The 26195-nt window shown below is 45.3% G+C and overlaps 3 protein-coding genes and 1 long non-coding RNA gene across 6 annotated transcripts; 2 read left to right on the top strand and 2 right to left on the bottom strand.

Annotated features, from left to right (window-relative positions):
- Positions 1-13: 13 nt before the first annotated feature.
- On the bottom strand, positions 14-1926 carry si:ch211-246m6.4 (transcription factor 15). Of its 2 annotated transcripts, none has more exons than XM_061272338.1 (2): positions 1287-1926; positions 14-485 (listed from the first exon to the last, which is right to left on the bottom strand). In XM_061272338.1, exons 1-2 carry the CDS (start codon positions 1773-1775, stop codon positions 447-449), a joined length of 528 nt encoding a protein of 175 aa, XP_061128322.1. In that variant the 5' UTR covers positions 1776-1926; the 3' UTR covers positions 14-446. The 2 variants fall into 2 exon arrangements, with proteins under 2 accessions (XP_061128322.1, XP_061128323.1); XM_061272339.1 differs by having other exon boundaries at positions 14-482.
- On the top strand, positions 1609-6067 carry LOC133150055 (uncharacterized). The gene is made up of 4 exons (XR_009713724.1): positions 1609-1749; positions 1825-2605; positions 5743-5839; positions 5938-6067. It is a non-coding gene; the product is annotated as an uncharacterized LOC133150055 (long non-coding RNA).
- Positions 4089-17566, bottom strand: si:ch211-246m6.5 (von Willebrand factor D and EGF domain-containing protein). 2 transcript variants are annotated; one of them, XM_061272294.1, is made up of 32 exons: positions 17358-17566; positions 15563-15747; positions 15253-15481; positions 15111-15176; positions 14794-15041; positions 13897-13986; positions 13695-13827; positions 13007-13224; positions 12513-12586; positions 12172-12454; positions 11905-12080; positions 11010-11833; positions 10792-10928; positions 10487-10633; positions 10313-10417; positions 9594-9708; positions 8732-9217; positions 8533-8670; positions 8163-8459; positions 7896-8033; positions 7583-7833; positions 7244-7514; positions 7071-7166; positions 6789-6884; positions 6633-6728; positions 6316-6411; positions 6095-6190; positions 5927-6022; positions 5705-5800; positions 5522-5617; positions 5043-5140; positions 4089-4799 (listed from the first exon to the last, which is right to left on the bottom strand). In XM_061272294.1, the coding sequence occupies exons 1-32, from the start codon at positions 17431-17433 to the stop codon at positions 4788-4790; spliced, it is 5565 nt and encodes a 1854-aa protein (XP_061128278.1). In that variant the 5' UTR covers positions 17434-17566; the 3' UTR covers positions 4089-4787. The 2 variants fall into 2 exon arrangements, with proteins under 2 accessions (XP_061128278.1, XP_061128277.1); XM_061272293.1 differs by lacking the exons at positions 14794-15041; positions 15111-15176; positions 15253-15481; positions 15563-15747; positions 17358-17566 and adding an exon at positions 14121-14192 and having other exon boundaries at positions 5927-6190; positions 10792-10931.
- Positions 17567-18259: 693 nt separating this feature from the next.
- Positions 18260-22613, top strand: kynu (kynureninase). The gene is made up of 14 exons (XM_061272321.1): positions 18260-18579; positions 19410-19596; positions 19729-19849; positions 19924-20006; positions 20348-20409; positions 20510-20581; positions 20676-20750; positions 20877-21023; positions 21093-21191; positions 21263-21336; positions 21429-21481; positions 21809-21894; positions 22050-22280; positions 22454-22613. The coding sequence occupies exons 2-14, from the start codon at positions 19428-19430 to the stop codon at positions 22571-22573; spliced, it is 1392 nt and encodes a 463-aa protein (XP_061128305.1). The 5' UTR covers positions 18260-18579; positions 19410-19427; the 3' UTR covers positions 22574-22613.
- The last annotated feature ends 3582 nt before the right edge of the window (positions 22614-26195 follow it).

The raw sequence follows: 26195 nt of genomic DNA, 5'->3' as shown, positions 1-26195 counted from the left end.
CATCATGCAACACTTGTTTATGGTACAAAAATATTTATTTAGCAGAAAAATAGTTGCTGTGCCACACAATACAGTAATGTTACACATTTGATGTTGAGGTAAACAAGTTTGAGGTAGTGCAACATTTTGTAGGAGGGTTACACATGTTTGAAATATGCGTAAGGTTTTGTGCAAAAGTCAGCAGTGCGGGGATTTGATTGTACTCGTTGCAGCCGTAGCTGCTTCGGGGGTTGCTCGGACCAAAATAGTGCAACCGTACACACAGGCTCATGTTGCAGTTCAACCAAAACACAGGTTGCTTGACAGGCACAAATGATGGCAACACAAAGTGCTTTCCAGTGTTGATTTTCTTTTTCCCCCCCTAACATTTCTAAATGTAGTTAATAAATATAGTTAGATATGTACAAATGTAAACTTGTGCGACTGCTCCATGTGGGTCCGAGGCTTTACACTTTAGTTGAACGCTTCCCACCGTCTCTCAGCTGCTGAGACAAAAAAAATAAAAGTAATTTGTAATTAAGTCAAAAAACAGAAAAACTTCAATCAAATGTTGAAAAGATTTCAACGAACATTCTTGGGTCTTAGGAAAGAGCGACAGCGGCGACATGAATGCACTTGCACAGACATGACACAACTTGATATGCAAAATATTCCCTTGAAAGGAATTATTTTGACTGTCAACGTGAATACTTAACGTGTGTGTTTATTGCCAATTTAAGATCCATACATTTTATGTTTGGAATTATAATTCTGGCACCATTGGAGACAATTTGACTCCTCTACTAATCGCTTGATGCAACAAGAAGGAACAAAACTACTTCCTGTTTGCTAATTGCCAATGTTAATGGAGCTAATCGATTTTAATTACAACATTCTGCTGTATGTTAGTCCGTTTTTTTCTTATTGTATTGTTACTTACGCTCATGCATATTTTATGTACAGCTTTTTGTTAGGTCCATGTTAATTTATATTATGAGAGGGGATGCCAACCGTGGTTTTTCTTGTAATGTTATGGTATTAAAAAATCTTACAATATGTGTGTGTGTGTGTTTTTTTTAAATATATTTGCGGCCCGGTGTAATCTTGGGTTAAAAAAACTTTTCGTTGTGGCAACTTATCAAAACGGGTAGGCTACTGATTCTTGTGCACTTTATACTTCCAACCAATTTTTCTGGTAATAAGGATCAAGTACTGCGTGTAAGTAGTGCGCCCCCCCTCCCTTTAAAAACTAAACACTTTCTTTAGTTCGAGTGTCCTCCGAGGTGGGTCGTCCCACCATGACTGACCTGCTTCCTCTGGTTGCTGAGACAAAAGGTACAGATTGCCCGCAGCGGCGGCGCGCTCCACTGCACGGGGCCGTGCGCGACATCCTGGCGGCGAAGGCACGGCTGCCCGTCGCGGCTTTCCTCCCCCAGCATCAACACGTTAGCGAGGTGTGAGATGTAACTGCACGCCAGACGCAGCGTCTCCACCTTGGAGAGCTTCCTGTCGGCAGGCTCGGTGGGGATGAGCGTGCGCAGGGTGCTGAAGGCCGTGTTGACGCTGTGCGTCCTGTCGCGCTCACGCGCATTGGCCGCCTGCCTCTGTTTACTCGCACCAGGCAGACGCGGCAGAGCGCGTCTCCGCCTTTTCCTCCGCGTGGCCCGTTCCGGCTCCTCTCCGCGGCGTGGGCTGCAGGCACCGGTAGACTTGCTGTCCGAGCCATCGCTCTCGCTGTCCCACTCGTCTGGGTCGGAAGCGAAGCCGTCGGTGGGTTCGCTGTTCGTGGACTTCATCCTGGCAGCCTGACGTGTGAACGCAGCGTGCACATCACTTTATCCTCAGGGTGAAAATAGAACCGCGTGGCCGAGCAGCTGCTCCTGATCCGGTGACCGAGCGAGGGTCCGCTCCGGATCAGCATAGTATTTCTACTCAATGACGGCTGTTTTCTGGGTCGCCAGCTCGCGGCGGAGAAGGGAAGACAGGTGCGTGTGCTTGTCTGTGTGCGCGCGCGTGTGTGTGTGTTGACACACACCTGTTTTGCTGTAAGATGTGAGAAATAAACGTTGGCCTACAGAGACTGGTACTTTTCAAATGACATTTTTATTTGAACCTGTTTTCTACTTATTGTGTCAAAATGGGCGGCCATCGGTAGTAGAGCGGTACATGGTGCTACCTTACATGGAGCGAGTTTTTCTTTTTTTAGCTCGATTTGCCCGATTTACCCACAATGCTCAGTTTCCAGCTGCCATTTTTAAGGAAATGCACACAAAAGGAAAACACCAGAGAAGTCTTATCCATTGTTATCATTATTAGTCATCAGTCTGCTTACTTCTAGTTTTGTGCAAAGGGTCCTTAGTAGAACACCTGTTCATACCAGGTATGTTAAAAAAAATTAAGTTGGTTGGAGAGAAAGATGACAGGAAGACACAGACCGCACAGATAAACTTTCCCAACCAGACTGGTCAAAAATAAAGCCAGTTGTTCTCAAAGTGAGCTATCACAACATACGTGATCGTAAAAAGGAGTTGCTCTTTTTGGGAGGATTTTGATGCTGTCAAGAACTTGCGTCCAACTGGTTGGAGGATGTCGGCTGCATTCAACACAACCATCTTTGTCAGCAGAGGTACGTTGCTTTCACTTGTACTTAGGGAACTAGGTATGGCTCCAATAAATTATTTGGAACTTGTCTAATCTTTTACCGATTTTGCCACGGATTGGCTTGTTTGAAACCGTTGTGTCTTCAGTCAACAAGTGTGTCAGTCTTCCACGGCCTTCAAGCTAATGTATCAAGCTGGGGGCTTCCTTCTGAGTGAGCAGTCCAGGTGGACTTGGCTTGTCAGTGGCCGCTGTGAAGCACGGCCACAGCCCTCCCCTTCGCCACCTTGCGTCGTGCCATCTTTGGAGAGGATAAAAATATCCATGGATGAGTCCTGCTACCTTTTAGCTGATTTGAGTCAAATCTGCAGGATAAGGGGAAATAAACCACTAAGTGGTGCTGAAAACTGAGGTGCAAAATTGCACAAGAAAAAGGCCTTTATTTGATATTCTTTTATTTTTACTGAAGACTGCCGCGCATTCAAGACTGACATCAAAAGATCTAAATGCAGTCTTTTATATCCGGCTAATTCACTTGTGGATGTGATTCACAATCTAGATGAGATTTTAATTTAATCTGCATATTGCACACAACCAACAGAACAATTGGGTGTGTACTAACAGGTGACAAGGAAAACAAAAGCAGTTGATGACAGATGTGACGTGTAAGAGTTATTTAAAAAAAAAAAAAAAAAAAAAAAAGAATCGTTGCAATACCAGTAAAATCCTATAGAGGGCAGAGTTGAACATATAACCCCCCCCCCACACACGCACAATGCACAAATTAACAAAAATAGTCACATCAATTAGCAATAATGGAGCCGGGCCTGGAATTTGAATTGGGTACATTTTGTGCAACCTACCTTTTTTCGACAATATATGGCAATATAATGTATATTATATATATATAGCTGGCAATATATGAACAGAAAAAGGCTGAAATAAATTTTATTTTCCACTTAATGTAGGCCCTACATTAAGTAGGGAGTCTATTATTTTATTTATTGACCACAATATCCCGTGTGTCTTGAAAATATCAAATTTCTTTAAAAATGCCCGGCGGTTGTTGTTGGACATCTTGTCGCCACTAGGTGGCAGGAGCAGGTAGAATGAGACCTTCGGCCTAAAATGCCAATAAAAAGGCAAGTGACGCAACAAGTGTACTCATACGGCAGGATTATTCTTGAAAGGAACGAGCAATGTCCTTAGCCTTCATCCTTGACTGGACATCATCGTGGAAGTGGTGCAGAGCTAATGTGGCCTCATTAAGCTTTTAATCCTTATTTCCTTGAGACCCGCTGGCCTCGAACCTGACCAGCAAAGTCAAAAGCTTTCTTTGCTGCTGCTGCACTGCAGAGTCGGCACGCCGTACTAATCACAAAGAGCACAACTTGTTTTTAGGTCCTCCTTGAATTAGCAAATACATGAAATGCAGCTAAATGACATTTATGGCAATAGCATGTTAACTCCAGTTGCATCACAGGAATTAAACAAAAAAATAGTACAGGAAATTGAAAGAGCACAGCAAGAATATTTATTTCTCACATTTTTATATTTGTTGTTATGTATTTCAGTCAGATTTTCTTTCATTCTATACACTTTTTAGCGTTTTAGGTCCTCCTTGAAATAGCAAATACATGAAATGCAGCAAAATTTGATTTATGCTAATCGCATGTTAACACCAAGTGCATTACAGCAATTAAACAAAAAGTAATACAGAAAATTGAAAGCACAGCAAAAATATTTATTTCTCACATTTTTCATTTGTCGGTATGTATTTCATTAAAATTCTGTTTCATTCTATACACTACTAACAACTCCCAAATTCCACATCCAAATATTGACATTTAGAGCATTTATTTGTTATTCTTAATTTTGATTTTACACAAAGCTATCATACTTTCCGCTGGATTAAGACATATACACAACTGTGATGCCAACAACAAATAAATAAATGGAAAACACAGTTTCACAATGAAATGTATACTGACCCTTTTAAATTAAATATTATTAAAAAAGGTGATGTTGTCAGGAATTGTATTTTCCTTTTGGGTGGGCAGAATCCAACATCATTCCAGCCTTTTTGAGCAAGCAATGGAGTAGCTGCCGTATTGGGATGGAAGCCTCTATTCTATGAGGAGCCCAAGTTGTGCTCTTCAGATTGTCACTTGGAAATAGCCCAGGATAAAGATTTGCATATTCACCACAATCTAGATGGAAAGCTGGAAAAGGAAAAAATATATACTCTCTATCCACCCTTCACACTTTGGTAGATATTTTATGACATTATTTATCGGAAAACACAAATGCTTCTTAATTTCTTAGTACTTGCTTTATAAAATGCAAACCTTTTGTTTTTCATCATGGTGTCAGTTCAGGTCAGTTAGGCAATCATTTCATCAGTGTATATGAAGTTAGCCATTTTAACAAGGCCCAAGAAATTAGAACGTCTAAATTTCTCTTACCTTCCTTGAGCAAAGAGCGCCTGATAATCCGCTGCGACATGCGCACACGTTGGGCCTCACACAGCGGCTGCCGTACAAACATTTTTGTTGACAATGAGCTGAGGGATGGCACACACGTGCACGAATATTATAGTACCTCAATAATATTAACATTTTGAATGAACTGTTTTTATCAAAAAAAAGGGTTTTGTGATTGCTATTTCTGAGCTAATGAATAACGAAGCTTCAAAATGATTCGTGAATTAGTTGTAATCTCTATTGAGGCCTCTGGATGGCATCATTTCATAGATCCCTTTCTTTAAACTGTCAGTGCCATGTAGAGAGTGAGAAAATGCAACCGCTGGTTCATGAAGATGAAAATGTTTTCCTGCTCTTAATGATGATTTGTTGTTCAGCAATTTTGTGCCGTTCATTAATGACCCGTATTTAAAATTGTATTAAAACAATTAATTAAAGTGCTTATTCTAACAGATACTCACGAACATGGCATAACATTCCATGCCAGCCCGGTGGGCAGTGGCAGGTGTTTGGCCCCACACACTCGCCCCCGTTTAGACATTTTTGCTCGCAACGGGCTGTGAGGACAAAAAAAAAAACACTGATAAATTCACCATGCATGTACAAATGATATGAATCACGCACGCACACACATCACTTCTTACGTTTGTCACATCTCTTTCCTTGCCAACCTGATGGACAGTCACAAACATCAGGACCAACGCAGCGGCCGCCATTTATGCACATGTGCTCGCATACGCCTGAGGAAACGGAGAGAGACGATTTTGGGAAGCAAGCAGGTACAAATTCCTTGTTTCTGTACTTAAAAAAAAGAAAATAACACAAGATGTATTTATTTTTTTTTTTTGGTTAATCATTTCAGTCACTTTGTTCACAGCGTCTCCCGGTGTAGCCCTGCAGGCACCAACAGACGTTGTTCCTCGTGCACACACCGCCATTCTTGCAGGGCGGTGTGCAAATGGCTGCAAACAGAAAGTGGGATGGCATCAGTGCAGCCAAAGCAGAGGAACACGCGTCGTCCCGATGCCACGTACCGTTTTGACACCGGGTACCGTAGAAACCGCCAGGACACTCGCAGCTGTCGGGTCGGATGCATAAACCGCCGTTCAGGCAAACCGGACCGCAAAGAGCTAAAGAAAGCCGACGTCAGCATGGAGACATTGAGCTACATCATGTGGTGCCTCGCCATACATGTTTCGGCAACGTTGAAATTCCCAACCGTTTTGCACCCAGTCTAGCAAATTTTCAAGCTCACCAGTCTCACAGGAAGGTCCGCTCCAACCAGGCTGACAGCTGCACTCGTCTGGAGAGACACAGCGGCCGCCGTTGTGACAGTGGCGGCTGCAAACCACTGCGACCGACAGCACAAAGATTAGAAAATGGCGGAGTCAGTTTTATCAGACGCATTGCACAGTGGTACCTTGGCTTGAAAGTTTAATTTGTTCAAAACGGAACTCAGTTTACTCATATACCAAATATTAAAGTTTCAGCACTCGTAAGTCAAGTTACCACTATACCGCTCGCAACATCCATCCAAGTAACGAAGAGAAGCTCCATTGGTCGCAAACTCACGGGTCTCACATCGCGGGCCGACGAAACCGTACGGACACGAGCACGTCTGCAATCCTGTGCACGTGCCTCCGTTTTCACATGGTAGCCTGCACACAGCTACGCATATTCATGAGTCAGGAGGTTCTGTGGGGCCCAGATGATGAAATCAATCTTTACCTTCTTGACAAGTCTCTCCATGAAAGCCGTCGGGACACTGACAAACCCCCGGAGCCACGCATGTCCCCTTATTCGTGCACTGTGGTTCACAAATTGCTAAGAAAAAAAATCTGTTTTAAATATTAATCTTTTGGTTCACCAATATTACAGAACGTTTCATTTTTTTGCTGTGAGTCAGTTTCAATTTGCTGAACACGTGCTTAGGTTTGGTTGCCTCAAATGTGACAATTTGAATATAAGGAAAATTCAAGCTGGAATATTCAAAGGCAACTAGTCATTTACCGGTTTGACAGTCCGAACCAGCGTAACCAGCCTTGCAGCGACATGTGTCGGGAGCCGCGCACTCCATGTTCCGTCCGCACGTGTGCTTGCAAACAGCTTGGAACACATGAGCAGAAGACAATTGAAACAGAAAGGCTAATCAATTCAATAATAATTAATAAGCTCAAAGCCACCTCGACACATCTTGCCGTCCCCGGTGAAACCGACGGGACAGCGACCACAGCGGGAACCGCCGTCCGATGTTGTATTGCAGCGGACACCGGGAAAACATGGCTGCTCAGGGCACGGTGCCATGAACTCAGGCAACGATCCAAGTGTTGTCTTGAGAGGCCACGCAGGTCTCGTCCAGGGCTTGGTCCGGGTAGACACTGTCTGTCTGGGTTTTGTCGCCCGGCCAGACTGAGTGATTTGGCGAGGAGATGGTGGAGTTGCTTGTTGGGACAGCTACGACATGAGCAAAAAGATAGTTGAGTGGAGGAATAATGTGAAGCTTTCATCCAGATGAGACTCACTTTTGGGCTTGTGACCCCAAAACCCTTGGAGGGTGTGACATTGCTTCTGTGGGTGGCAGCGTTAGAAAAAGCACTTGTTGCTCTGACGTCAACAGTGTCCACCTCCCTCCTTCCGGTACCACCTTCTCTTCCTACAAGCAAAGCCTGAGACAAGTGTTTGATGTTATCTCTGGAAGGCAAGGCGCTTAAGTGGAGGCTGGATCGGGTTCTTTGGCCTGCTGTCTGCTGCTGATGTGAAAGGTGATTGAACGCTGAGGAAGCACAGATGACAGCATTGAGTCCTCCGGGATCCAACTGTGTTCTTCTTCCTTACCCGCCTCGGCGCTCTTCATGCAGATTCGTCCGTTGCCGTGAAGGCCGGGCGGGCATCGGCCACAAACGTAGCCGACGTGCGGTGGTCGTCGATTGATGCATTGGACCCCGGGGAAGCAAGGCCTGCTGCTGCACGTTGCTGTGACGGGTAGAGAAAACAAAATAGCGAGAGACCAAAGCTCCCTTAAGAGCCCCCGGGCCTTCTGTTTGACACACGTGCGTTAAAACCTTTACCAGAGGCCAGCAAATCAAACCCCTTGTTCCTCACCTGAAGCTAGCTTTCCCGAGTTCTGCATCAAACTGCTTTTCTTCGGCGGCCCAACCTCAACAGGGTCACGTGCGATTCCCCCACCGGCTGTATCAATTTCCAAGCCAGAATTTGGGCTGATTCCCGAAGGTCTCCTCCGGGTTGTGGGTTGAGCTTGTGGCAGCCCAAAAGCTTCTGCTCGCGGTACCATCTTGGCAAACTGGACGCTCGGGCGAGGTGAAGTTAGCTTCTGCATCAGGACTTCTTTAACAGTTCTTGGCCCCAATGTGGGAGTGATGGTGGGTGGCCTCATGTCTGCTTTATGAATGAAACTGATTATGTTTTGAGCAACTTATGGGTATAAAGCTTGTGAGATTTTAAATATTCTTACCAGTGCAGTGTGTACCATTTCCCTGCATGCCTTGGGGACAAGGACCACAGTTGTAGGAACCATAACTGTTAAGGCAGTGGACTCCAGGAAAACAAGGCGTCCGCTCACACTCGTCTATATCTTCCCGGCACGTTGCACCTGCAGAAAGATGCAAGCTCAAGTAATCCACACCACACTGACCCCAGAATGGAACTGGTACCTGTCAGCCCTTCGGGACAACTGCATTTGTAGCCACCATCGGTGCCAATGCACGTTCCTTCGGCGCAAGGTGTCGATAAACATTTATCGACATCTTCGTGGCAGAGGTTGCCCTGTTTCCCATCAGGACATACGCAAAGATACTTTCCACTCCCAGCGGGGAAGCTGAAATCAGTTGCACACGTGCCTCCGTTCTGACATCCGCACGGCACCACATGGACCTGAACCGCCAAGGTGCTTTGGGCATTGCACTCATCTGATAGTGTGAGGTGAAAGGTTGACTGAGTCAACTCCTCTTTGAATGTTGATGGGACCTTCCAAATAAGGAGCCCAGCTGGTGAGAGGATGGCACCGTTTGGTCCGCTGACCAGCTCAAAGAGCAGGGCTGAGCCTTCAGGGTCTGATGCAGCCAACTGGAAGACAAAGTTCTCTCCGGCGAATGTACGCAGCTCACCCTGAGGTCGATGGAAGGTGGGCGGCCGGTTGACTGGGAAAAAAAAATATCTAAGAGTTCTATCCATTTTTTTTCAGACTCTGTCAGTGTTGGTAAGTGTTAGCATGATCAAGCATGTCGTTTACGTCCTGTGGTGGTCAAACAACAGGTGCACGCCTGGAAAGCTAAACCTGGGCCTCTTTCATCTTCTAATTGAGGCTCCCAGTGGGGCTGACCTCAAAGTAAGATCTCCTGTTGTCTGTCTTTAAGCAGCGGAAGCAGCGAGTGACTCTAGCACACAGGTGTCAAACTCAAGGCCCGGGGGCCAGATCTGGCCCGTCGCATCATTGTACGTGGCCCGCTAAACCATGTGTGCCAATTCAATGTTTCTTGTTAAAATACCAACAGTCTAAATTGTTGAACACTGTACCTTGGTTGATTGACCAAGTAAATTTTGAGGTGTCCGGGTCGCAGTGAAGGCACGGACTTCCTGGATTGGAGTCTCCTTCTGCAAAGCACATTCCGTCAATATTACACGTCCGCTCCTGCCAAAGACATTCACATAAAAAAAGTCCATCAAAAGCTACATTTTTGTTTTGCAGCTTGCGGCGAGCTTGGGTAGGGGTGACCTTTTGTTCTGTAAAACCTCCAGGGACAACTACCCACGCAATTTTGTTAGTTTTGATCTTTGAACAAGGTGATGTTCATGCAGAGCTCGTTCTGTGCACCAGTAAAAATCATTCATGTCTAGAATTTGAAAAAAGAAATTCACTAGAGAGTTCGGTGAATGTGCGTATGAAACTTTTGTGGTTGGGTACCTCCAACAAGTTTAAGAACCACTGGCCTGGTCTGCGCCTGACTAAAGCCATTACTGCCTGCCTGCCATAGCTGCGCCTGGATGAATCCACAACTGCCTGCCTGGCCTGCACCTGGATGAAGCCACGACTACCTGCCTGGCCTGCACCTGGAGGAATCCATGACTGCCCGTCTGCCTGCCTGCCTGGCCTGCACTCTCTGGCAGCTGCTATGTGTTGGGAAAGGGCAAACGATGTCTTTTTTGGTATCAGCGGACCCCTGGACATCGTCCGCCACGACAATTCACGAGACTGAGAGATAATGGCATGGCTTTCCTTTCTCCATGTAAATTACCTTTAATCGACACATCCCAGAGTGAGATCCTGCGCACACCTGACAGATCCCGTCGTAGATCGTCAGCACTTTGGCTAGGCTGTATTGGGAACCATCGTTGGTCACCTGAGGAGAGGAGATGGGGAACGGTTAACGCGGCATACAGGCCAAACTATGGATGTGAAGCAGTCTTACCCTGATCTCCCAACGTGCATACGATTTGTCATCCATCATAAAGTCTGCATTGCTCAACGAGGGGAGGCCACAGTCCAAAGCTTTGGAGCTAAGGAAAGTGGCTTTCATTCTCTGTTTTTCCCCTGGAAGCCAAGCGCCAGTCACATACTGGAGAGACAAGATATGAATGTGATCTCCGTGTTTTGACAGTGCCGCAGCCCGGAACAGTACTCCCTAATCCGATGTGTTTCCATCAATTTGAGTTCACGATGATAGCTGTAGCAACAGTGAACTCCATTAAGCTGTGGAACCCGAAGGTCACTCACCTTCAATCTGGTGGCGTGGCAGCTCAGGTTAGGTGATTCGATAAAGCCCAGACCAAAGACCCGTACTTTCTGACAGTCAAATGTTCTGAGGTCGCAGAGGCCACCGTTTTCCAGGTTAAGTAGCTCTACTGGCTGCTCTTCTCCAATGAGAAGCAGAGACAGGAATTTCTGTCAATAAAAGACATTCAATTCCAAGTATGGTGATGGAAGACACTCACCGACGGTTTTGCTACAGTCGTAAGAACTGAAGCTCGGGTGACACTGGCAGCCAAATTCTGTGCACTCTCCGTTGCCATAGCAGAAATTGGGGCAGCGCAGCGCTGTCAGAATCTCATCTGGGTGACCCAGCGCCTTGTTGTCTCTCTGGGCCCGGTTCTCCAGCAACAGCCGCTCGCACTCGTTGGTCAGGTAGGGTAGCATTGCCTCGTCCCAGCTTAGGTTATCCTTTAATTGTAGGTCCAGGATGCAGAGATTCACAGCTTCTTCAAGGCGACGGCCCAGCAGCCCACGGCAGACGGTGCCGACCCAAGAGTTGGACAAAGTTACATGGCACAGCTCCAGTGCTTTGCTGGAGGTCAGGCCGCTCGACGTGGGCCACCCGAGTTGGACTTGTAGCGGAGCTTTTACAAGGTGATCCTCTGGGAAAAAGTAGGCGAGATGCTCTAGGTCAGCCTGGCTGATGCTTTGAGATGCCGACATTGTCTGTCTCCTGAATTTGTCGTTAGATAGCAAACGGTCATCTCTGAACTCGTTGCGGACGTTGAAATGATGGGCCCGCCCCTTCGAGGAATGACCGAATGAGACGTTGGGGCTGATTTGCTCTCCTTCAAGACGCTTGACATATTCCATCGTGGTGTCCAGTGAGGGAAACACAGATGTGTAATCCACATTGTCCTCTGCGTGACAGTCAGACGGAGGGGTTTGAGAAGACCTATGCTTTTTTTCAGAGCGGTACCCTTTTTGGCACCCACAGAAAGGTCTCCTTTCTTCTTGCCTCGGATCTGGGGGCGTTTTGTCAAATAAACTCTCACCGGGAGCTATCCTAAGCCAAACATGTACCTGTGTGAGTCAAACCCCCAAAACACAGCGGCGGTAAATAATCATGTGACTCACCTCCAGTGCTCTATAAACGAATGCAAGTCATCATGGATGTCATTGTTGATATTGCCGTCAAAGGTGCCGCAGAGCCCTTGCGTGTTGCCGTAGTCAACACTCGGCGCCCGGACGGACAAGCTCATCCCCCAGTCGTCAACGTCGGCTCGAATAAAGGCTCCGGAGGGGAAGATGATCTGCAACGGAAGTGGCAGAAGCCAACGTGACTCATTATAGGACAACGCGGGTGACGACCTCAAATAAGACCATGAAACCAAAGATACCTACAGTGACTTTCTTCCCCTGATGAGATTCCAACACGCGGACACGGCGGCCATCGCTGCGCTCCCCACCAGGGACTTTCACGGTGACCTTTGGCCTCGTTTCCTGTCTTTGGCCATTGCACATGTCAACGACGGCGACGTCATTCCCCTCCCGTGCTGCCACGCCACAGCCACAGGCCGCGGCATGATGCAGGCTCCCGCAATTCCACTGCCGAGCGTGGACCTCAAAATTCCTGGCCAGGCTGCGGTACAGCACAAAGGTGCCGGTCTGGTGGTTGTCGTAGTTCCTGCGAGAAAAAGCTGCTGAATGGATCTTTTGATAACGTCTCTGTGTCCTACAAATACCTGCCATCCAGCGTGATGACATGTGGGTCTGTCAGTGAGTAGCAGATGGAGGTGGGAACATCCTGAACTGTGACCTGGAGAAGCAGGAGAAGGAGAACAAAGACAGAGGGGGTTTGCCCCATGACATCTTGACCCCTGGCTTTGATGTTATTTTTTTATGAAAGACAGATGGAGAAGTTGTCTCAAGAGCAACGGGATGCCAAATCCAAACCTAATGATTATGTAAGAAGATCGTACCAGACTTTAGTTCTGGAAAAGTCTCATGAAGCACTTTATAGCTTGTGTCTATGTAAACAAAGAATACTGCTGTTTAATTTAGTTGGACTCTAATTACACATGAAATTGAGTCGCCTTTGTGATCTTCAGTGATCCCAAAGCATTTCTCAAGGACCTCCTCACTTTGGAGGCCCTTCAAAAACCCTGAAGTGTCTCCACACCTGTCCAGGGCGACCAGAATTCAATATTTCACTTACCAAACTTGCATAATAACTCACTTTGAGCGCTGCTGGAATGTAGCTCTTCCATAGTGGCCAGGTGCTGTTTTGGGGCAGGGAGCTGATCAAACTGATCCGGTTTCCATCGCGCGTGAAGTCAGTGACGGCGGTGATGAAGAACGACGCCTGGCCGCAGCTTCCCTCCCTGCAGTCGGTCGGGCGGAGCTGCACCTGGCAGGCGGACAGCGCCACATTGGACACCTCGTGTACGAAGCCATCTGCGGACGCAAGCACAAAGAGAGGGTGAGGTTGTTCCGGGGATGAGAGGGGAGGGTCACTTTTAGTATTTTAGCACATAATTAGCATGATATACAAGTCTGATGTCTCTGTAATAGCTTGCTTTTATCCCATCATAATTCTGACATTGGTGTAGTAAAAGAAACGATAAATCTGTATCCAAAATCTCGTCTGTGATTTGAGTTTTATTCGGAATGCAGAGTCAAAAGATGAATAGTAATAAAAATTGCTGGCACATAAAATGATGTGACGGGCCGTATCTGGCCTCGGGCCTTGACACCTATGATCTAAATGAATAATCTTGGTTTGTGAAAGAATCACTCAGTTCAGTTGTATTTACCTTTTAACTTCAATGTTACTGCGTCAGTCTGGCTGCTATACTGGAATTAAATGGCTGTTTGAAATTTTCATTTTCCAACTTGTAGCCTGGACGCAGCGACTGTAATCTCACCTGGGTCGTGCACACCCAGCATCAGGGGGACTCCGCACTGGTTGAGGTCGTAACAGGGGAGCGGCACAGTGCTGTGGACTCTGACCTCGTGCTCCTCGCCGTTCTCCGCTATGTGAAGCGACTCCACAGAAAACTTGAGAGAAGAAGCGGACTGAGCTTTGCTACTTTTCTGTCGTCAATTGTAACCAGATGGCCTGATCACCTTCAGCCCGGCGTAGAAAGCCTCACTCTCCCTGGGAGAGGATCGACTGTGGTTGACGTTGACTCGGAATGTGGACACGCTGCACAAGAACTGCAAGACAAACGTCAACAATTTTAGACTTGTGAGGTCTCACATGCTCTTTTTTTCCCTCCCTGGGACCTGACAATGTGTTTGTCATTCATCAAGACAGTTTCCCAGCAGCCAAGTGACAAGATTAAACTGACCTTGGACCCTGTTCCCCAATCAAGGCCCACCGGAGCATGTTCCAGACACAACTAATCCCACCCACCCCAGAGCCCAAATATGGCGAGCCGCCGGTCCACAGCTGCGGTGATGAACTCACTTCTGTGTCACGTCTTCATATTTGCTGGTGACGAGTAATCGCTCCAGGAAATGAAGCGATAAACACATGATCATGTGCTTATCAACAGTGCGCGTAACGCTAAGAGATGTTTCCTGCTCCTCCAGGGAAGCAACGGTGACACCAGCCAAACGTGTCGCTGCTCGTTTTCCGTAGACTGACAAGAAGATTACCACCTTGCGCGTGGCAAGTGTGGCAATACTTTAATGTTTACTGCGGAACCCACTTGACAGTCTTCATTTATCAAGCGAGTATTTATACATCGGCCGTAGTTACCTTGAAAAACGGCTCCATCACAGCTTCTCTGAGAAGTAATTTACCGTATTTTCCGGACTATAAGTCGCAATTGATTTATAGTCCGGAAAATACGGTACTTTTTTGGTCCAGATTTTGGATGTGACTTGACCTGTGTGGCACTCAAATTGAGTGAAGAGAGCATAGCTAAGCCGCAGCATCTGCTACAACTTCCCTAGTGCGAAGGTTCAACCTTGGCTGTGAGGGGTCAACGTCATCCGCCAACATCTGGCAAGTATTACCGTCTCTCCTAGTCTGAAGTGAGCACCGTCCATCTCCACCAGCGAGAAGGTCTTCAATGTGGACTCCCGGTGGATTTCGGCCTTCATGCTGTGGCCGATATGCCGTGCCCAGACCACGTGGAAGCCGAGCGAGTGACTGGAAGGCGGCGGGACGAAGGAGCACCTCAAGTAGACGCCGTGGCCAATAAGCTCCGAGTCGATGAGGGGCCGAGACATCAACGACGGTGACGTGGCCGTCGGCAATGCGGCTGTCGGCGAGCCGACGATTAGAGCGGCCTCACGTGTGTCTGACAACGCAACGGGTCACCATAGCTCACCTTTGCACCGACCGTTGACCTCCACCTCACCCGACGGGCAGAATCCGGGCGCCAAAGTAGAAGCGACTGGACAGCAGAGAGTTTGGGGTTACGCACGCGTGGCCAAAGTGCCCCGACGGGACTACGAAGCAGAGGCCCACACCTTGGGCGCAGTACCCCATGCATCCTTGAGTGGGCTGCAGGTAGTAGAGCAGGAAGTCGCCACAGTTGCGGATGGTAATGGGGATACGGAAGAGGCAGCAGTCTTTGGTGCTACCGCGGAAGAACTGCCAGGTGGCACAGGCGGACAAGTGGAGGACTTCGTCGGGCCCCGGCAGGGACTTGCCCTTCAGCGACAGCCACACAGGCGCCTGTGTCCCGCAATGATTCATCTGCACAAAAGAGCAAAAAGTAACAATGGCGTTGGGACTTGTGACTTTTACTCAACAGGAGACGTAGCAACTCAGACATGCCTCCACGCAGCTGGTCGGCATCTCGGCCGGCTTGTTGTTGATCTTGAATCGGTACCAGCCCGGTGCCAGCGAGTGGTCACAGACCAGGTCCTGGATGGCCGTGTTCTGGATCTCGGTGGAGTCAAAGTCGACGCTCCGGTAAGGGTTCCGCAATGTACGATGGCCCCCTGAGAAACACTCAGGCGCTGAGGAGATATACAGGAAATTATTCTTCGTTCAGTGTTGTATTGATTTGACTGCCGCCACTGATGTTTTCCTACAGGTGAGAAAGTCTCAGATCATAAAAGTCACCATGATGCTCACTCCTCAAAGTGTGCTGATGTCAGAAACGAAAAATTCTCAACTCTAAACATTACAGGTGAGATACTGAGGTTTTTTTTCTCACAAAAATGGACAGTTGACACTTTTTTTGTGTGTTCATCTTTCTGCATGGGAGTCTTTTGTAGAACGCTCCATTCCTGTCCGCCACCACCTGTGCGAGTCAGAAGCCAGTCGGCTTTGTAATCTAAACATAAAGAACAGGATGTTCCTTCCCCTGTCTTGGGAAAAAAAAACTCGTTACCTTCCCTGTTGGAGCAAAACAAGCACTGGGGGATTTGAGGGGCTTGACTGGGGGCTATTTATGTTATTTATTGCTAACCTAAACAGCCTCTTAAAAGCTGATGTTTGCCTCACCATTGACTTGCTGGGAGGTCAAAGGTCATACAAACAGACATCTCAAATGGGAGACAATGCTTGAGACTGGCTCCCGACTAAACTGCTTCAATTGGGGGCTTAATGAGTTTACAGAGTCTCAGTGGCAGGGGGGGCACCCTGTGGAGTAGAGGAGGGCAGGGAGTGCGAGTTTGGGGGGCCCGGCTGCCCAGATGTGCTCTTTACGTTACTTAGACCACAAGGAGATTATCGGGGGAGCGTGGCCTCATAGCACAATTGTAGTTTTTCCCGCCCAGAGGGGCCATCACTCAGCACTCAGACACGGGCCGGGAACACTTAGACGGTTTAAGATGGTCTAGAAACGTTCAACTAACTTTACAGGGCCTGACTGACGGTAAACTTTACGACTGCAAGCTTTGATGTCTCACAGGAGAAAAAGGCTATGAGCGAGATGGCTGGCTATGCGAGTCCCGATGGTGGTCATAAACAACAGAGCAGATAAAAAAAGAAAAGAAAACAAGAATGATGCAGTTTCTCGTGCGTCTAAAGAAGGGATGTCCAAAATATGGCCGGAGGTTGTTTATGGCCTGCCAACTGGTTTTTAGCTGCCCATGGCATATATGCCATTCCCTAAAAACAGCATGCAAGATATGTCCCTACTTCAAAAACAAAATGGGACCTTAGAAATGTTAGCAGTGAGCAAAGTGATTCTTCTCATAATAAATATATAATAAATATATAATTATAATAAAAACAAATATAATTAAATATAATATAATAATAATAATAAATAAAATATTTTTTCTCTATACAGTGATAAATTTGAGAAGTGATATTAAGTTTATAGGATTTACAGAAAGTGTACACTATATGAAGTCATTCCACTGAGTAAAATTCATTTGACATGCGAGAAATTTGATTGCAAATTATTTTACCTGACCTCCAAGTTATGGCATAGGGAACCCCAGGTTGTCCCCGGATTGCAGTTTGTGAACCACGCACAAGAGTCTCACAACTAAATTGGTACAGTGATTACACTCGCCTGACCTCAGTGCAAGCAGTGTGGGTTCACTTGTGTGAAGGTTAGCATAGTCCGTGTTTTATCAAAGGTCACCCGTGATAGAATTCAGGATCCACTCACCTTGTTCCGCAAATGCCTGCGCTGCAAGAAACAGCATTAATAAATGACATCTCAAACTGTTTCCTAGACTCTTCATGGCTGCGTGCGTGGGGAAATTAAATAATAGGCGTCATTCAGACGCGCGGTTCCATCGGAGGTTTTTGCGCAAAAGTTGCTCAAAGCGATCAGGAACCAGAAGGTTGCGCAGAATTTTTCGCAGTCTGCGGCGCTTTGCCTCATGTGCGAGGAGTGGGCGAGAGGGGAGGAGGCAACCAGGAGTGTGGAGGAGGACCCCCGTCACAAAACAGTCTTCAGCAGATCCTTCAACGAGGAGAAAGGTTGGATGATTCGTGCAAAGAAATGGGACAACCATAGTTTGCACTTTGCACAACGCTCAACATATTTCATTCAGTAAAGTATAGGAACTTTCTTCGGAATCTGTCAAACTTGCTCAAAAGTTTATTCTGGCTCCTGGATCGTTACTTCTCACCACTGATACGGAGCTAAACATCAGGTGCCGCGCAGAGAAAGAAAAAAAAAAATCACAGAGCTGAGAAGAGAAGCAGGTGTTCCCCCGGCTCCAGTCAAACTGCAAACGTGAGACTTTCTCACGGCACATTTTTTGCACGGCTATGGTGACATCTGGTCTTGTTTCAAAACATGTCGTTTGGACCGAAATGTCGCATTTGAGCGTAATAATGCGTTAGGTATAACGTAAAAAAACAGCTATTGTATATAATTGACAGTAAAAACAAGTTTTTATTTGTATTTAAGTACATTTCAGCTTGTACTATTACTTGAGGGGTTAAATTAATAGCTACGTATAATTAAACACTTTAGTAGTGAACGTGACCTTGAAGCGTCACTGTATGAGATGTTTTGCTGCCATCGTGTGGACATTTGAGAATTCTCAAATGATAAAATTGCTTACACGGACGGGGAGAGAGGAGGTCGCCGATTTGACTATATAGGAATTTTGTTTTTGTTTATTTGGATAAGCATGCTAATTGAAGCCGACTTGAATATGACGTTTGTATTTTCTTCATCACTGGAGTAGATTTGTCTAAAATATCCGCGAAGACCTTGATTGACGAGAAGCAACGCAGTCAACAAGGAAATTTTACCAAGAAGGATGTTTGAGGTCATGACAATAATTAACTGCAAGGAAAGAGTCAAAGGTGAAAGAGCGCCTTCGGTTCGTATGAGTAGCTGCCTACAATACAGCAACACCTGCAACTTAACTGTAAGTTACAACTTTATGGTCGCTAATTGTCTCGTGTTTTTAGTCATTGCTCGGTTACTTTATAGGTAACAGAATGTGGGTCATGGGATGTAGCTTATCTTTGCAACTCCACTTTTGCAACCGACACCGTTCACGTAATCTGCCACTGCACTTGTAAACATTCAAAGGGAGCAGCACCATAGCTACACCTATCAAGTAATTATTTGAAGGAGTAGTTTGTACTTATTCCTGAGTAATATTACTCTCAAACTCTCAAATGACCCCGGGGAACATGCTTTTTTTGGCTGTACAACTTAAAGTGTAATTAGACATCCACGACAGTAGGTGGCAGTGGCGGTATCATTGTAAGAGTGCGCAGGGAGTATTTGCTCTCTAGATTTAGAACATACTATGCACACACAGTACAGATTCTTTCTTTTTTTATTTCTTTTTTGTTTGTCTTTAATGTTATTAAGGGTACAAACATGGGGGCGGAACATGTTTTCTTCTCCCTAGGTGGGGCATCACAGAAATAATTGAGACGCACTGTTTTAAAGTAACAGTACTCTTTAAAATGCGACAGGTAGTCTCGTTTGACTTCTGGGTGTGGTCCTTGAGCAGTTTGGCATCATGATGACATCATTCTGAGTTGCAAATGCCATCACGAGATCCGCAAATATAAACAGAGAAGTTTTACATGAAAGCAATTCTTCGGCAAACAGGAAACATTTAAATATCAAATATTGAACATGAATGTTTATTTCAACCATCCACAAACGCAGTATCTGTAATGGTTATTTAAGGTGAGAGTCAGATGATATTCCCTTATTTCAAGCTGATTCTTATCTCAGGCTTCGTGAAGAGCAGCGATGGAGCAGCTGAGTGGTTTGAGCGCCAGAGAAACTGTGGAGCGAGTGGCAGCTTTGCTGGGATGCCATCCCACCTCGGAGCGGGTGGCCGCGTTCTTAGACCAACACGACGAGTTAAGACACCTCAGGGAGAACTTTTTTGTGCCCAAAATTGCAGATTTACCTACCTGTGAGTGGAGAATATTTTTCTATTTTTACTGTACAAAAAAAAGACCCAATACAAATTGACAACATGAAAAAAATTCTAGTAGACAGGGAAGCAGTACAAGACAGCAACTGTGGTTCTTTCTATGACCCGCAGCGGATCTGTCGCTAGTTGACGGCACCCAAGACAGCATCTACCTGGTTGGCAACTCGCTGGGCCTGCAGCCCAAAAGGGTCAAGAAGTACTTGGACGAGGAGCTGGACAAGTGGGCCAAAATGTGGGCGGCCACTCATCTCTGCCACTGTGATGTTAAACATTCAAACTTGATTTGATGAAGCGTGTGTTTGTCAGGGGCGTGCACGGCCATACGGAGGGGTCGCGACCCTGGGCCTGGGCTGAGAATGACCTGGAGGCGCTCATGGCAAGAGTTGTCGGTAACACTGAGCAATTTCATTGAAGTGGTGATTGAGATTGGTAAACCAGGAGCGGTGCTCGTTTTTATTTTATTTTATTTTATTTTATTTTATTTTATTTTATTTTATTTTATTTTATTTTATTTTATTTTATTTTATTTTATTTTATTTTATTTTATTTTATTTTATTTTATTTTATTTTATTTTATTTTATTTTATTTTATTTTATTTTATTTTATTTTATTTTATTTTATTTTATTTTATTTTTAGACAATTATGATTTTCTGAAAGAGGCGTTTAAGGGGTGCTTGCTGCATTTCAACAATTATGCAACACCATTATTATTATTATTATTTTTTTAGGAGCCCGACCCGAAGAGGTGGCGCTGATGAACGGCTTGACGGTCAACTTACACTTGCTGATGGTGCAAAACCGAACAAATTTGTTGTTGTAAAAAAAAAAAAAAAAAAAAAAGATAAGGCTTTCTTCACTAACATCTGACTTTGCTGACTTTGCTTTGGCAGCTTTCCTTCTACCGACCAACGGCCGCACGGCACAAGATCGTCCTGGAAGACAAAGCCTTCCCTTCGGATCACGTTGAGTAACTTTTATGGTTGCGCGTTGGCTCAGAACGACGTCCAAGTCGCGCCAGCCTGACGTGATGTCACAAAGCCGTCCGTCTCTTGACAGTACGCCGTTGAGTCTCAGATCCGACTACGAGGATTTGACCCGGAGGAGAGCATGTTGCTGCTGAAGCACAGGCCGGTATGTCCCGTCGACGAGAAGACAGAGCGGAACCTGTTGTTGACAAACAGAAAAGAATCTTTGCGCTGGGCCTCTTGGTATTTAAATCTGAACTTGTGAAAAATGGAGGTAAATCTCGGTTTCCAGGACGAGGAGACTCTCCGAACGGAGGACATCCTGGACCTGATCGAGAAGGAGGGCTCCTCGGTGGCTTTAGTGATGCTCAGCGGGGTTCAGTACTACACCGGTCAGCTGTTCAACATGGCCGCCATCACCAAGGCTGCCCAGAAGCAGGTGAGTTGGAATAATTTGCATCAGGTTCACGTGCACGCACTGGAGATAAACAAAACGTTTGTTGTCCAGGGCTGCTTGGTGGGCTTCGATCTAGCGCACGCAGCAGGAAACGCCGAGCTGAAGCTGCACGAATGGGGAGTGGACTTTGCTTGTTGGTGCTCTTACAAGGTCACCGCACATCCACACGAGCTGCGTATGACGAGAAACTAGATTGTATGTTCGTGTCCGTGTTTGTTCAGTATTTGAATTCAGGTTGCGGTGGGATTGCTGGAGCGTTCGTCCATGAGAAACATCAACACACCATCAAACCTACGTAAGTCCACTTGGATGCCCCCCCCCCCTGCCCCCCAGACAAATTATTTTCTGATAACCACACAGTGATGATGATCTGTTTTGTGCTTGCAGGCTGACGGGATGGTGGGGTCATGACTTAAAAACTCGTTTCGACATGAACAACGGTAAACGTTTGTCCCCAATTGCAATGCTGCCACCTTGTGGTGTGCATGGAAACTACACGTAAAAATGGAACAAGACAAGGAGTATTTGTTTTAAGTCATGAAATCAATTCGTAAACGTTTTGTCACCGATCTCAATACTGCCACATTGTGGTGTCTATGGGAACTACACGCCCAAAAAATTTAAACTTAGACTTTTTTTCAATTGTGAAATGCGCATAAAAACAGATTATAACAATTCCACTAAAGGTGAAAAATCCCGCCACAAATTGTACACCCACTTCCTGCATTTTACCATGTATGAGCGTGTGTGTGTATGTGTGTGTGCAGAGTTGGAGCTGCAGCCTGGAGTGAAAGGCTTCAGACTATCCAACCAGTCTGTTCTCCTCGTGTGCCCCCTGCAAGCCAGTTTGGAGGTACTGCCGCGATGAGGGCACAGAGTTATTTTTTGAGCTTGTAAATGAAGGCTGGATGCACGGATGGATCTTTTTTTTCTCACCAAACATTTTTCATTGGAAGTTGTATAAGATACAACACAAACAAGACTAATGGTGATCACATTGTCTTGCAGGTGTTTAACATGACCAGCATGCAGATGCTGCGCAAGAAGTCCATGCTACTAACAGGCTACTTGGAGTACCTAATTGGCCACTACTACAACGAGGACCCCGCCCACCCCGGCAGACCTCACGTGCGCATCATCACGCCTTCGGACCCGCAGCAGAGAGGCTGCCAGCTGTCTCTCGGCTTTTCTGTGCCCATTGATGCACTCTTCCGGGAACTGGAGAAGAGGGGCGTGGTTGTAAGTCGTCTTCACTCGCCCACCAACAATTGGGGATAATATAATATAATTAATATAATATATCGTTTTTTTTGTATATTCATTTAGCGTTTCACGTTTGATTGAATTAATTTGTTTATTGTATTTTATTGAACGCACAAATGGCTGACACCACCCCTCCCTCCTTCCCCCAGTGTGACATGCGTCATCCAAGTGTGTTGCGCATCGCCCCGGTGCCACTCTACAACTCCTTTAGCGACGTCCATCGCTTCATCGAAAATTTAGGCGCGGCTGTAGGCACCAACTGCCAGTGAGCCGCCAACAAGCAGCCTGTTTGATCAGCAAATCAAATAAAAACCCTAAAAAAAATTCTGTTTTTTTTTGTTAATACTTTCTTTTAAAAACTTTGCTTGACAGATGTCCATATTTAAAATGAACACAGTATTTGTGCCTGGCTGCTGAAAGTCTTGTGTTTGGCCAGTAGAGGGCAGCTCAGCACTGTGTTATAAGCCACCTAGCAAATTTGAGCCCTTTTGCACCAGCCATGAGAGTGAGTCACATTTACTTCATGACCTAATCACAGTGCTTCTCGAGCTTAGATAAAAAAAAAAATATATATATATATATATATATATATATATATATATATATATATATATATATATATATATATATATATATATATATATATTGGGGTTTTAGGGTATCAGATTAGGATTTCCAACCAGGTTTCAAATAAACTCGTTTCAGGGTTTCAAATTAGGATCTTGACTAGTGTTAGGGTTTCGGAGTAAAATGTTACACCATTGTTAAGGTTCCAAAATAAGGTTTCAAAATGGGTTTAGGTTTTTAATTTAAGTTTTTAAAGTAGGTTTAGGGTTTTCAAAAGACATTTTCACACTCGAGCTGTGAGCAACTATCAAGGGTTAGCGTTCAGGGCCAGGGGCAAGGGGTAGGGGAAGCGAGCGTCATGGACAACATGTCAAAGGTCATCCATGATGGAAAGAACGTTACTCACTGATCTCTGGTCTGCCACACACTCAAACATCTCCATTTTCAGTCCCAAATAAAAGACATGCTTGCTTGAGGTCGGCACCCGCATGCGTGAAAACAGCAAAGCAATGCCGCTCCAATCAAAAGTTCTATTAACCTGAAGCACCGAGAGCTAATTGAGGGGCGGGCGAGCAACGGGACCAGCAAGACGGCCACGAGAGCCGGCCGGCCGGCGCCATGGAGTGACACGTTTGACCAATTTGCAATGATGAGGATAAGCAAGCAAGCAAACAGCTGAGTAGAACGTTTGGGCCAGAACACGAGGATTCTCACAACCTTTGATAACCCATAGCAGGAGTATTACACGTATGAAAGTGGAGGGGGGCTAAGTTGGCTGATGGCGGCTCCTCTGATGCTCTCTTATCTCCTCCCCAGGGTGAGAGATGTTCTAATCTGTCACCGCAATACTCTTAAACCCTGGTGCGGCGATTGGACCAACTTTTGTTGGCTTTAATCCTCCACGCTGGCGAGGGGAGGTCATGTTTGTCACACGTGTGCCCGCCCCTTCCCCCCCACCCTCTTCGTGGGCTGCGTTTCCAGTTGAAAACGTGCAGCTCACGAAGGGACCAAGAACTGATAAAAAAAAAAAAAAAAAACATCTTATGGACGCTGAATTTCATTTATTTTTTTTTAAAGAAAAAGAAAGACAAAAAGGACTTCTTCCGGACGTTGACTTTCATTTAGGTCTTTTTTTTTTTAAAAAAGAAAAAAAAAGGGTCTTCCGGACATTGATTTTGATTTAGCTTTTAAAAACAACAACAACAAAAAAAAGGACATCTTCCGGACGTTGCCTTTTATTTAGCTTTCTTAAGAAAAAAAAAAAAAAAAGGACGTCTTACGGACGCTGACTTTCATTTAGCTTTTTTAAGAAAAACAAACATCTATTTGAGTGGATCAAGTGGTCGTAATGTAATGCGAATGTTGCTAACAAAATAAAAAAAAACAATTCTGGATCACACACATGATCGGAGGTTTGGTTTATCAATGAGATGCCTAGCTCGTTCTCGCTCGCATTGTTTACCAGTTCTGTGTTTATTTTGTGCTCTTCATCACAACAAACATGATGTTTGCTTCATCAACACATTTTGCAAACAACGTCTCAACCTTCATTTTTTTTCCCTCTTAAATAAAATTTGTATTTTTTGAAATTCTCCCTGATTGTCACTGTTTGTCATGACTCTAATTTAATTTCCCTCCCGGAGGTTACGCGATTCCACGCTGCCCTTCCTGCCCTCAGTGTTATCGAGTGCTTGCTGCTCCAGCTTTGAAATGTGTTTTGGTTCCAGCGAGAAGAAATGTAAATATTTGAAAGCATCTATCCCACATTGTCATCCTTGTTACCTTGCGTCTATTTACACCGGGCCGATGACGCAACTCTGCTCTGTTTACACATCGTTGTGTTTACACGGCTGAAATCTCTCGGAACTATATTTCTTGCTGTCGTGGCGAATATTTCAGAATGCGACTCCAGCTGCGCTCCTTTGTAATCAAGGACACTTTATTATTTTTTTGGACACATGTAAGCAGCTGAGGCTACCAGATGTCTTGCATGACAGCAGTTTATTTCCACGCGATTCTTGTCGCATACTTGCAGAACAAACTTGAACTTCAAACTTTCTTTCTGCTGCTCGATTACCGTTTTTGGCTGCATATTTTACTACTTGCAGTTTGTAATCTGCAAAATATGATTTTCTTTACCGCCAATGTTGACATTATCAACACAGGCCTAGAGCGCCCTCTTGAGGTTTAGTGTTAATATAACATGTGAAAAATGTCATAATGAGGTAATAATTTCACACAGAAGTCGCTCCAGCGTATAAATCGCAGCCCCAGCCAAACTATGAAAAAAAACTGCGACTTATAGTCCGGAAAATATGGTAATTCTGTCTTCTGTATCAATTTTTGAAATATTACCTTAGTCTTTTTTTTATTAAGTTAACAGTGTACATTTACACATTTGCTTTTTTCAGAAATGAGTGCGTATGCTCCAAGACTACACAACTAGAGAATGATTATATTTAATTTAGGCACCTAGGTAAGAACCACGTTCAGGATTTTTTTTTCTCAACTTGTTAACCTATATGTGTATTTTTCCATTTTTCATGGGGAAAAACAAATAGTATTTGGAAACTACTAGATTTTATTTGATCAGATGCGTACTCAAAATAAAATCTGGCGTTCAAGTAGTTTTAGAGTCAGTTCGACATAAAATGTTTTTCAGTATGGAGGAAAAAGTCTTGAATGAATCTGACTTGTTACTGGAACTCCAAACTCCTCGCTTTCCGACGTGTGCAAATATAGAAGCGTCATATTTCTGACATTTATAAAGCAAAGTCCAAGTTAAAAATGAATCTTTGCTTATTTGGGAGCGTTGATGCTGATTGATAGAATAATTCAGCGCGAGGGCTCGCCGTTGCCGCCGCCACCGTGATCTCTCCCCACAACCTCGTCTGGACTTAAAGATCTATGAAAAGAGGCAATTTACAATTATCACGCTTGGATCTGCGGCGCTGTCAGGCGAGCGGCAAGCCAGTGCCGTTGTTAATCTCCCCGAGTGGCTGCCACGATGATGATGCCGATGCCACGCATATGCAACTTCAATTTGTGCACTTTAAACCAACGGAAGATGAAGATGTCCGTTACTTTTGGGGTGTCGCTTTACTTTTAGCTTGAAATATCTGGTTTTCATCAAGAATCCCTCACTGACCATCTCTGACTCAAGATGGCATCCTGCGGCCTTAAAACCTCATTGACCGCAATCAGTGATTTTCTTTCCCTGAGAGATTAATCAGGATTGACTCTTTGCTCTCAAATTGCTCTCTCGTTTCAATTTGTTTAATTGAAACTGGACAGAGAGTCTTAATGTTCTTCAGTGCAATCATG

This window comes from Syngnathus typhle, linkage group LG2 (assembly GCF_033458585.1).
Source record: "Syngnathus typhle isolate RoL2023-S1 ecotype Sweden linkage group LG2, RoL_Styp_1.0, whole genome shotgun sequence".
Taxonomy (NCBI): Eukaryota; Metazoa; Chordata; class Actinopteri; order Syngnathiformes; family Syngnathidae; genus Syngnathus; species Syngnathus typhle.
This window is presented reverse-complemented; position numbering and strand designations above follow the sequence as displayed.